Raw genomic sequence first — 12,326 nt, forward strand, 5'->3', positions numbered from 1 at the left:
ACATGAGTGCAGCATTCAGACAGCTGGAAGAAACCTCATGTTCACAGATCATAGCCCTCACATCTGCTGGACAGACAACACAGCAGGACACAATCAGTCAGGAGGGTTCTGGAGTGCACTGATAATTGCCTAACACGGGAAACTGTGGAGGAACTGATGAAAATGTGGGACATGGTGAGGGACTGCACATTTACCAATAGGAAAGAAGTGGTGAAGGCACTACCCTGGGCTGCATTCAAAGCAGAGTGGGCAGCAGGGGAAAGGAAGAGATTCTGCCCCTCTCCTCCATTCTGGTGAGACCCAACCTGGACTGCTGTGTCCAGCTCTAGGATCCCCAGTACAAGGGAGGACATTGACCTAGTGGAATGAGTCCAGAGGAGGGATATCAAGATGATCAGAGGAATAGAGCACCTCTCCTGTGAGAACAGGCTGAGAGAATTGGGATTGCTCAGCCTGGAAAAGAGAAGGCTTTGGGGTGATCTAACTGTGGCCTTCCAGTACCTAAAGGGAGCGTACAAGAAAGAGGGAGAGAGATGTTTTGCAAGGGCATGTAGTGATAGGCCATGAGGGAAGGATCTTAAACTGAGAGTAGGTTTTGATTATATGTTTGATTATATGTTTGTTTCAGTGGTGAAGCACTGAAACAGCTGCCCAGGCAGGTTGTGAGTGCTCCATCCCTGGAAGTGTTCAAGGCTAGGTCACATGGAGAATGAAGTGGAAAGGCCAGTACTTCATGAAATACCTTGATGATGGGATAGAGTGCACCCTTAGCAATGTTGCAGATGACATAAAACTGGGAGGAGTGTTTGATACACTGTATGGTCATGCTGCAATTCAAAGGGACCTTAACTGCCTGCAGAAATGGGCCAACAGGAATCCCATGAAGTTGACCAAAGAAATGTAAAAGCCTGTACCTGGTGAGGAATAACCCCCCACCCCATACAGAGCAAGGATCGACTGGCTGGCAAGCAGCTTGGAAGAAACGGACCTGGTGGCCAAGCTGAACATGAGCCAGCAATGCACCCTGGCAGCAAACACTGTGACCCAAGAGCATTCTGGGCCATGGTAACAAAACTGCTGCCAGAAGGTCAAAAGAGTTGATCTTTCCCTTCTACGCAGCACTGGAAAGGCCACACCTGGAATGCCACATCTGGTTCGGTTTCCAGATCCACAGATTCCAGATTCCACATCTGGTTTTCCAGATCCTTGATCCACAAGAATCAAAGATATACTGGAGTGATTCCAGTGAAAGACCATGGAGATGATTACTTGCTGCATGTCATGCGACAAGAGTCTGAAAGAGCTGGGGTTGTTCAGCCTGCAGGAAGCTCAGGGGTACCTTGTTAATGTCTATAAACATCCCATGGGAAAGTGCAAAGAAGATGAAGCCAGATTCTTCTCAGAAGTACCCAGTGAAAAGACAACAAGAAACGTGTACAAACTGAAATAGAGAAAATTCCACTTAAACATAAGAAAAAGTTTTTTTACTGTTAAGGTGATCCAACTTTGGAACAGGACAGCAGAGTTCATCCTTGGAGATATTCAGTGACCAGCTGGACATAGTCCTGAACAACCTGCTCTAGCTGACTCAGCTTTGAGCAGAGGGGATGGACTAAATGATCTCGAGATACCATCCAATCTCTACTATACGAGACTTCGTGGTTCTGTGCCCATGTGAGTCTTTGGAATTAAGTACAAGCAACATGGGTAGAATCAGAATTACTATAAGAACTAGGATTTATATTGTGCTCTTTGTGTCACTAACATTTCACACCAGTGGAAAAATTTAGGATAGAACAATTTTTCTTCAGAATGTATCACTTTGTAAAAGTAAATTTGTTTGCAAGGCACGTAAATATCAAGAAAAAGTCAATTTAGTTAAGAGAGAACATGACATGTTCATGACATAATTGGAATTCACTGTCTCACTTTCTACTCTCGAGTGATTCATCTCTTATTTTTTAATGCATTATTATTTTATTGAAAGTTCTCAAGTGTTCAAAGTGTTTTCTCTTCTATTTCACAGACATTACTATTTTCCTCCAATGAAAAAGAAAAGGCAATTATATCTATGAGCAGCAATTAAAGTATTTGCATGTGTTGGACATAATTCTTTTATCTAATCTGCATTGATTTAATTCCCTTGGATTTAAGACTTCATCCTCAAATCTTTGAAAAGAGTGCAGAGGTTTCAATTGACTTCAGTGGAGCTTTTGCTTGTTAAAGTACATCAGGGCTGGGTCCAAGGAAAACAAGATAAAATCATATTGAATATCAAATATTTACATTGCTCAATGGAAAGGAATTGGCATCATAGTACACTGACTAAAGCCATTTTGATTGTGATGTCCAGTCCCATCACAGTTGTATCACCTAGCTGCATCTACAGAAGAAAACAAAAGTGTTTATTGAAGAGATCCAAAGGAGAGATTCCTCATTAACTTTTACTAATAATTCAGTTCTCTTCAAGCTACTCAAAGGCCTAAGGAGACAAGTACATATTTAAAATAAAAAAGGTGTACCATGAGTGGAAACCCAAGAAAATTTCAGGCCTGAAGAAATGCCAGACGCTTTATCGAATGTTCTGCATTGTCTGTCCAAACCTGATCTATTCAAGGGCTAATATTCAGGCAGTGGTTGTCTGCCTTAGAAGCTATGAGAAGTAGTTGACATTTAGGAGAGTAAGTCAACAGAACAAGTATTGGGAAGAATCCTTTCTAGTCAACTCTCTAATAAAAAGAAGTCTCCTAAGAGAATTTTAACATTTAAAGATCAGCTTGAAGAAACACTTTGGGCACAGCAGACTAATAAAAATACTATTTTGTAAAATATTTACTGTGCTATGAAAGTAGCAAAAATATCACATGAAACTGAAAGTTATGAAGTTTTGCCTTAACCAATTCAAGGGAGGAAGGGGAATTATTTTCAAAAGTAAACCATGCATGAAACAAAATAATGATTTGATTATTTCTATGAAGAATGCAAAACATTAGTTAGATCATATTCAACATGTAAAGCTGACTCCTGCCTTCTAGAAGTTAATCAGTGTGGGTACGTATGTTGGTAAACCCACCCTTTCTTTAAGGTGTTTGAAAAGCTAAATGCAGTATTGAACATTGTACTACAGTTCCATTTTTCTTACCCCTGGCATAATGATTTTCTCAATGTCTTTAAAGACATCCTCAAAGCTCTCAGGATCCTGGGGTGCACAGTCTGCGATGAGGGGCCGTAGGTATCCTGGTTCCACATCTGGGAATACCTGTCGTTTCTCTATCTTCTCCAGGTAATCCGCAACATAATCCACCATCTCCTTCCCTCTCTTGCGGAATTCTGCAGCATCCATAGGTATCAGAGTTTAGGGCTTATTCTCAGAAAAACACTTTAAAAGAAAGAGAAAAAATAATAATTTTTGAAAGAAAATTATACTAATTTTAAATCTCTTATTCATATGATTTATAGGAAGAATCAGATGGTCATGATATGAATAGATTAGATTAATACAGATAGACAATAAATTTAGCACAGAAGAACAGCAGAAGCACTTTGATGAAGATTCAAAAATTACAGATTTATTTCCTACAGCTGCTGGTTGACACAAGGATGTGGAACTGTTAAGTGGCACATAATCAGTTCCCTCCTGCCTTATGGAGAAGAAGTGTAAGAAAATAGCCTCCTGTGTGTCTCTATTATAATCTGTAATAACAAGTTATAATAATCACAGTTATTACAGTGATCCACTGTGCTGCCCTGTCATTTTATCTGCTTCTCAACTCCTGCCTTGTCTCAAGATCTAGCTTCCTTACTCTTTCACTGTAAATGCACATGCTTTGTCATCTACAAAACATTGTTTCTTAGTGAGGTTTCAAAAAGAATTCACTTAAAATTGATCTGTACTGTGTTTTGCAGGAGAATGTGAGGAAGCTCTGTCTGGGGCTGTCCATATTTCCAAGATGCCGGGCTGCAGCTCCAGGAGTTCTTTGAGATAGGCAGATTGTGTGAGCACACCCAAGGTGATACACGGCTCAGCTGAGATGAGCTGGAGTTCACATGCAAAGTGCTCTGCAAACATAAATTCATGATATAACCATGTCTGCTCCCGCCACCCTGGCCCATCCAATTTTAGTACTCTGTCTAGCTGTGCATTTTGAGTACTCAGTGAATATATGGCTGAAACTTTTTATTCACTGAGTACCAAAACAGTGTCCCAGAGTCTTTATACGCTCACATTGAGGGATACTGTTCCTTGGAACAGTAGAGAAGATTGGCAAGAGAAGAAAGGATATTCACTGCTGGTCTCAAGAACTATTGTGCTTAGCTCACACACCTGTAGATCTTCACTTTTAAAGGAAATAATTATATTAAGCACCATGTGAATATTAGATAAGTAGGAGACAATTTTTCAGATATCAAGTATTTGTGATAAGGATTTCTAACTGAGGACATAATTTTGAGAAAAGAGAGCCTCCTGGGCTTTATTACATTTGAATTAGTACTGTAACATCTCAAGAGAAAGACATTATTAATAAGCACTGTTGTAGACACGTCTCTGCTGCTACAGAAGATCTGGGATTTGTGTGGAGCAGCTGCTGCTTCTATTTAAGAAGGCAGGGTGCTGCTATAGGTCACGAAACACTTGGGAGAGCAAGGATCTGCACAGTAGGGACTTCTAGATCCCCAGAGATGGTTGTTCCTGTTCCTATTTTACTAGAGTTTTAGTATTCTCTTTAATCACCATGCAAGTGTTTATTTGGCTTTGTCTATACCTTTCAAAAAGGGGTATTAGGACCTTTCTCATATCTTGCTACTAAGTTGCTGGAAATACATTACCAGTGGTCATTACAGTCCTTAGAATGTGCAGTGGGCAGCTTTGTGTGTCAATTCCCTTTTGAAAACCTGTGTTTAAGCAAGCAGTTTTGTTTCTACTCCTTTAAAATGAGGATGATTCAATTTCTTCCATACCCCCTAAATCTTATGTGCATTTTCATTTAAAACATTTTTGTGCTTTGTTCAAAATTTTAATAAACTCTCCAAAGAAGTCAGCATGAACTGCAGCAATCAATATGCATTTCTGTGGCAGCAATCTAATTACACACCAAAGCTCTGTTCTTTGGTTTAGATATTTTTTGCCAGAAGAAATCTAAATATTATACTGTTGAACTTCCTTTTCAATGCATCTCTAACTTAACTCTTAAATCATGCTATTATTATTTCTTTCATGCTACTTCATTTATGGGTTCATTGCTATAGCATGCCCTAAAGAACTTGCATAAGGTGATCTGTTATTTTTTCCTCTGGTTCAGCGAAGAAAGCTATGAAAAACAGAATTTAACAAACAAATGACATATTAGTAGGAGATACCTGAGACTGAACTGACTCAGAAAATGAGGATTGGTGTTTCCAGCACTGCTGTTGCTCACTACTGTGCTACAGTTATTCCCACAGACCTTTACACATGGATTACTTCAGCTGAGTATCTCATTCCACATCTGTGGTTCCAGTGAACCTCAAGTACAGCACCAAGACAGGTAAGAGCATCACTACACTACTCCCTAGCTTTACTTGGTAGTAGTCAAATAAAAGGGACCACTTAACATAAAAACTTCTGTGGAACACATGGTCTTTTCCTAAAATACATATCAGATGGCATAAATTAAATCACAGTGTGTGTAAGCTCAACACAGTTCACAAACACACAAAAATAAAGAATTTACTTTATCAAAAAAAAAAAAAAAAGTATTTACTTTATCATATTACCAGAACATACATGTTATGTTTTATAGATTGTGACATTTACATCATCTTGTTGCTACACAGTATGCTGATATTGTTATTTTTACTATTAGAAGTTTGGACAAAGTTCTTTTTGGATATCAAGATAAGCAAATAAAATATTATATCTAAATATCAGATACACATTCCATGGTTTTAGTCCATTGCTATGGAACTCAATTTGACAAAATACACATTTTGTCTAATCACTAAGATCTTGTTTGTTATTGGGTAACTTTACTTCTTCCCAAGAATGGGAGGTTCACTGGCTCATCCTAGCATTGTTTTGGCTGCACTGCTCCTGTTACAAATCACTGGTGCAATAAAATTCAGGTAAAGAATTAAATTACAGGGGAAATCCACTGTTTTGCATGGAAGTAACTGAACCAGGAAGCTTAAATGTTAAGAATCTAAGGCTGAGCCTTTCATGCCAAATGTGCTACAGTGGTTGAAGTGTTATAAATTGATATGAACTAGTATTTACTTAATCTCTATTACTCTTACAATTCAGTTTGATGCAGTGAAGTATGTCAAACTGCTTCAATCTGAAGCAAAGTATTTAACCCTTCTTTCCTCCAAAGACAATACTAAAAAATTAAAAATCTGCTTTTTTGTATTCGTGCATCCTCCTTCCTAAAAGTCCTTCCCTGAAAATCCCCTACCCACAGTAATATACATATCTCACAGCAGAACTGTGAAGGCATACTCCTTGCAGGAACACACTGGTCATCCTTTTCACCTCCTATGTTATATCTGTCCCTCTGTGAGTGACAAGACCCACTTACCCTTTCATCCCTATTTTTATTCTCTTCCTGGACTGTTCACTATAGATCTCACTTCACTGCTTGAAAGTACTACTTGCTATGGAAGCCATCTCCAGCAGACAATTGTAATGCTCACTAGTGAGTACTATCAAAATGCAAATTACTTCACTTCTCTACTACTACAGAATAGATCTACTTCTTGCATGCACATCAAGCTCATGTGCAATGCAACAACCCTATGCATAGGGAGAGACCTTCCCTCTATGCCAGTATATTTTAAAAATATAGAGATTTTCTAAGAAGCAAAATACTACAGAGAATTCAGGCCTTAGGGTTTAAAATGAAATACTGTTTGAGAGAATCTGTACTTTCTGAAGGGATGAGTGTTACAGTCTACATGTACTCAAAATATCCACTTAACTTCAAGGAACTTAAACTGCAAAATAATGCAAGCCAAGTTTCCAAAACTAAAGGGAAATTTCAGAGAAACTAAGCCTCTCTCTAAATTATTTAATAGTGGTATATCTTCTTGAAGGCCCCTAAAGAGTGAGAAAGTCTCCACACTTTCAGCAATCCCACACCTCCCAGGATGAGATTCAGCATATTCAGTATCTGTGAGCTGAACCCCAAGTGAGGAGAGCACAGCTTCTCAGGAGGTGCCCTGCCTGATTATCAACCTCTACCCCACTGTGAGCAGTCTGTATGCAAACTCACTGACAGCCTCACTCTAATTGATAAAATACATTTTTACCAAGCATATATTCTGCCTGAGCATTTTTGTTCCCAGCCAGAATCAATGGCTACTGTCACCACTGCATACCTCAGAACAAACCCTACTTTACTAGAGAAGATTGAGTTCTGCTCTAAACTGCAGGTAAAACCAAGAAAAATCATGTTAAATCTTAAATTATATCAGTGTATCTTTCTTTACTTATTCATATATAAACTCCTTGGTTTTTGATTTTGCTGTAATTTGTCAGAGGACAAGTACACTACACAATCTAAAGTTGACATATCCTTTGCTACTTTTTAAAAACTACTCCTTCTACCTCAGAGCACTGAAATTAGAATACAGACACATTTTATTTTACTGAAGTTACTGAATATTGTTGCTGGTCTTTAGATTGTATATGTTCATTTGCAAGCAGTTTTCTACTTTATATGAAACTGAACCATACAAATGAGTAGTTTACATACAAGTAATTATTAAAGATATTTATAGGTATAGTATTATGTTGGTAACATTTAGCTTATTCATTATTTCTCTTAAAAGATATTGTCTATGATTTTAGAATCTGGGTGGGTTTTTTCATATTTACTAAATATGAATATAAAATATATCTAAGTGCTACCAGGAAATTTGTTATGAGAAAGAAAAAGAGAAAAAATATGAAAAAGCAGAAAAAAGAGGGAAAAGAGGAAAAGCAGAACAAATGTGGAGAGAGGTATATTTGATGCATTATAATTTTATGTCTGCCTCTTCTCCAGCTGATCAAACTAAAATAAACAACAGCTAACAAAATAAAATCTTTTAGCAGCTCCTGTTTATAAATACAGACAGGAAGAATGCATAGACACATTAATAGCACCTAAAACTGATTTGTTTCTTGAGCAAATACACCTATAACTGCGTATCTTTCCAATATATGAGTCAAGTGCATTTTCTATTCTGCCAACTGATTGTTGCCGACCAAAATGTAATTTAAGGGCTCATGGTGTTTCAGTGACACTACTGAAGCCACAAGAACTTCCTGCTACTGAACCCAACTGAAGGTTTTTGCAGCTGTTGCCACTGTTAAGCTGAACTTCCCCTGCTGGCAATAGGATATTGCCAGAAAAAGAGCCAAAGGATGCATTTTACTTCAGCACAAGTTAAATGGAACTGGATCTACTCTGGATCTACTTCTACCTTTGCACAAATCAAGAATTAGGAGTATATGTTATAACCCCTACATTTTGTTTAAAGAATTACATTTTCCAGAAGTTGCTGGCTGTATTCATTTACTGTCACTGGCATAGTGTCTGCAACTTCATAATGTTCCCCACTGAGGTCTTACTACAGTGATGGGAAAGGGTTAATTCTGAGGAAAACTTCACCCTAAAAAAAGTCATGCATTTAATTTATCTGGAAATTTTATTATTCAGAACATTTGGCAGAGAATTTCCCAAGTTCTACTTAGTTATTACAAGCGCTGCTGTACTTGGAAAGATGAGGTACAAACTTTTGTATACATGTGATTCTAAATAAATATATATAAACAGTTACAGCTGACATACATCAGATGTAAAATAAAACAAACACAACACAACAGGTGTACACTACATTGTGCAAATTTAGATTAAAAAGAAATGTTATTGTTATTATTATTATTATCATCATCCCTAAAATAACACAAGCTGGCTGTTTACTAACTGAGATCCCACTCTCCATAACCAATTGTTGCATTAATCCAAATGTACCCACTTGAATTTAATAACCATAAAGCCTTAAGGACAAAGAATATTACTTACAGCGAATAGGGAAGGTTTTTGCTTCTCCCCTGCCTCTCACTGCCCTTCTTTGCTCCTCAGTGACAGCTACAAAGCAGAGAGGATGCAGTTGCCAGCATACATAGGCAGAGTATCCATGTCCCTTCAGCCTATCACAGCCACGGGCTTTGCACTGAATGTGCAGCAGCAGCAGCATCTCCCCCTCCTCCCACAGCTCCTCCAAAATATACCTTGCAAAGAAAGCTCCCTGAAAAGAGCAGGATCCGACCAGAAACAGTCCTTGCCTAGGTTAACTCTGCAGTGCCCTGTGTTTTCTTCCAGGGGCTCCATTCACAAATTCATTAGCAGTGAGTGTCTGATCACATGCTCCCCGTCTGTGCTGCACACTCTGGGACACTTCTGCTGAGGCTGCTGCAGTAAAAGCAAGAGCTTTGATTCACTTCTGTGAAATATTATTGCCAGGAAAGAAACACAGATATGGTTGAAGTACCACTCAAGTGACTGCAAGCTCAGGTATCTAGCTGTGGAATAAACACCCCCAGATAAGCTTTATCCAACTTTTTCCAGTTTCTCTCTTTGATCATATGTACACTTAAAAGCAATTCTAAACGTTTAAGATTTGTTTTCCTATTCTAAAAGTTTTACGTGGAGTTCCCTTTCTTAGATGAATCCAGGTGACTTCCTGTCATTTTTATTTCAGTCAAATTAATCTAAAAAAAAAATACTATCAGCATTTCATAGTCCTAAACAGCTTATAGCCAGGTAGTGTGGCAGATTTGGGATGGTCATTGCTCTCGCACCAGTCTCCAGTCCATTGCAATATTATCACAGTCATATTAGAGAAGGAGGAAGAAGTCACAGCTTTTTAAAACTGTCATGGCTGTGTTTGCTCTTCTAATGTTACAAGACCAATGACAACTCTGCTACAATTCTGGAAGAGCCTATTCAAAACAAAACCAGTACTCCCCAGGTGAGCTTTCTGGTGTCATTGCACTTGTGCCAGATGTTATTCTATGATCTGACTTGCATTTCCAATGCTTGGGTTGGCTGCTGTAATGATTAGTTCTTCAATCTTGAAAAGCCTCAAGAAATCCCAGAGTCAGTTGCCACAGCCTCTGAAATGTTTTCAACCTCAAATCAGCTCCTGAGTTCACAGGGTTACAAACTGGGCACATTGGGACCCCACAGGAAAAAGTGTTTTGGACACTTTTCCTATTTATTTTTTTCTTCCTGAATTTGACTGAAAAGGCTGAAAATTCAAAATTTGTTGTGAGGGTATAAGAGATGCAAAAATTGAAGTTGTCTCTGTAAACTTAACGATAACTGAAATTTCACTTCAATGTTTCATCCAAATGGCTTGCCAAAGATAAGTAACTTTCAAAGGAAATTAAAAATGGAAACTAAAATTAAGATTGGAGTTTTAAAATGCTGGTTTAATCAGTGTTGAAATACAGCCTCAAAGTCACCTGATGTGTTTTTATTTCTCTGCCGTACCTGTAAAGCTTGCTGTGAAGAGGCAATAGTCACATTTTCCATTAAAATATTTATTTTTGTAATTTCTCAGGAAGAAAAAGGAAATAAAGTGTTTAAGTACAACAGACAAGCTGGAAAGGGGGAATTAAATGCCCTTCTAAAAATCATGTTCCATGTCTCTTATATAATTTAGGAATTATTCTGGCTTGTACTAGTTTCATAATATTCATGATCAACAGTTGGCAATAAACAAATCTTTGTTTAACAGAATCTTTCTGTGGTGCACAAAAGGAAGATCATTCAGTTTTCTATCACAGGCTCTGGCCAAGTCAGACCTGATGTGGCCCTGTGAATTTGTTCCAGACCCTTCAGCCCGCTCTCTCTTTCACAGACAGAGAACAACTTTGTTTACTACTGAAACACAACAAATAGAGATCCCCTCTTTAGTGCCAAACTGTTCCAAAATTCAGGATACCAGCGTGTGAGAAATAACAGATGATCCCCAAGAGGTTTAAAGGCTGGGGCTTATTGGTAAGCACCCAACAGACCTATTAGTCACAGCTAGCAAGAGACAAGCTTCAATGTTTTTGCACATGGAAGTCAACCGTAAACGATGATACATAAATGATGCTGTGCCCATGCAGTAATAGCACTGATTTATTACCATTACTGAACCCTTTGGTTTGCAAACAATGTGGGAGAGAGGCTGTGTTTGAACAGGGAGCTCCAGCACAGCACCAGAAAATGAAGCAGACAATGTGCTATCAGTCACTGCAGTCCCATTGTCAGTCCTTATGCAAAGACGTAGATCAAAGCAGAGGGGAATAAACAGTTTGTTTAATCTCACTTTCTAACAGCTTTTGCCTCTTCCATGACAGTACAGTGCAGGTAAGAAATGAAAAGGCAGTTTCCTCTGGCTTTTAGTCCAGTTATGATTAGATGGCTCTACTCCCAACTTTGGTTTTCCCTCACCTGAATAACCTGACACTCTTCTCATGCTAGCCTTGTGGCATGGGTCTAGGTACTAAATTTGTTGAAGATGTGTTTGGGCTATAATTCACTGAGCCTAACATTATTTGAAAAAAACTGTTCTGAGCTATAACATGAAGGGCTTTAAATTGAATAAGATACACTCAAGATCTTAGACATTGAGAAAAAATTTGAAACAATTAATTAGGGATCTATCACAATGTTTGTGCCTGTTTTCCACATTTGGTGTCAGAGGAACAGTCACTGTTGCCTATGCATAAAAAACCACACTGGTTTGTTGTATTTGGTTTACTCTAGTGTCTGTAGTTTAGGGATGCTATTTGGAGACTGCAGGCATTTTTTCAGTTTTCCTTGCAGTTGCTCCTTCAAAAAGAGAACAGTAGTAGAACCCCATCTTTGTCTTTCTTTTTGCCCCCAGTATATTCTTCCATTAATGTAAAAATACTAGTTATAGGAAATTATCTATGAGAAGGTAAAAGAAACACAAACAAGTGAGAATGGAATGAAAAATCCTTTTATGTTCTGTAAACAAGGTCCAAATCTGCATAAGCACAAAGATGAGACAAGAAAGAAGAGAGTATTTTAGATAAAATGTGCAACTAAAAATTTTCTAATTAAAACAAAGGGTGTATTTTCTTTGGAAGAAAGTAAGAATTAATAAAGCCTTCCGACACAAATAGATAGATTACTCTCAACGTATGAGGATAAAACCTAAGTCTCCTGCAGAACATAAGTAGACTTAGCAACAGATTAGCCAGGAGATGAATCTGAGACAGAACTGACAAACTGGGAAAGTAACTATCCTCTTTTTTCATAAATATTTTATGTGTGACTTGTTTT

General features: G+C 38.1%; 1 protein-coding gene across 1 annotated transcript in view; it reads right to left on the bottom strand.

Annotated features, from left to right (window-relative positions):
* The window catches only part of DDC (dopa decarboxylase), a 74,078-nt gene that overhangs the window by 46,317 nt on the left and 15,435 nt on the right, over positions 1 to 12,326 (bottom strand). The window contains exons 1-3 of the mRNA XM_053989495.1: positions 9,045 to 9,098; positions 3,878 to 4,059; positions 3,143 to 3,330 (exon numbers count right to left, since the gene is read on the bottom strand). Coding sequence (XP_053845470.1) covers positions 3,143 to 3,330; positions 3,878 to 3,941 — 252 coding nt within the window. The 5' untranslated portion in view covers positions 3,942 to 4,059; positions 9,045 to 9,098. Of the gene's footprint in view, positions 1 to 3,142; positions 3,331 to 3,877; positions 4,060 to 9,044 lie in introns of the transcript that reaches the window.

Source organism: Vidua macroura, chromosome 1 (assembly GCF_024509145.1).
Source record: "Vidua macroura isolate BioBank_ID:100142 chromosome 1, ASM2450914v1, whole genome shotgun sequence".
NCBI classification, from domain to species: Eukaryota; Metazoa; Chordata; class Aves; order Passeriformes; family Viduidae; genus Vidua; species Vidua macroura.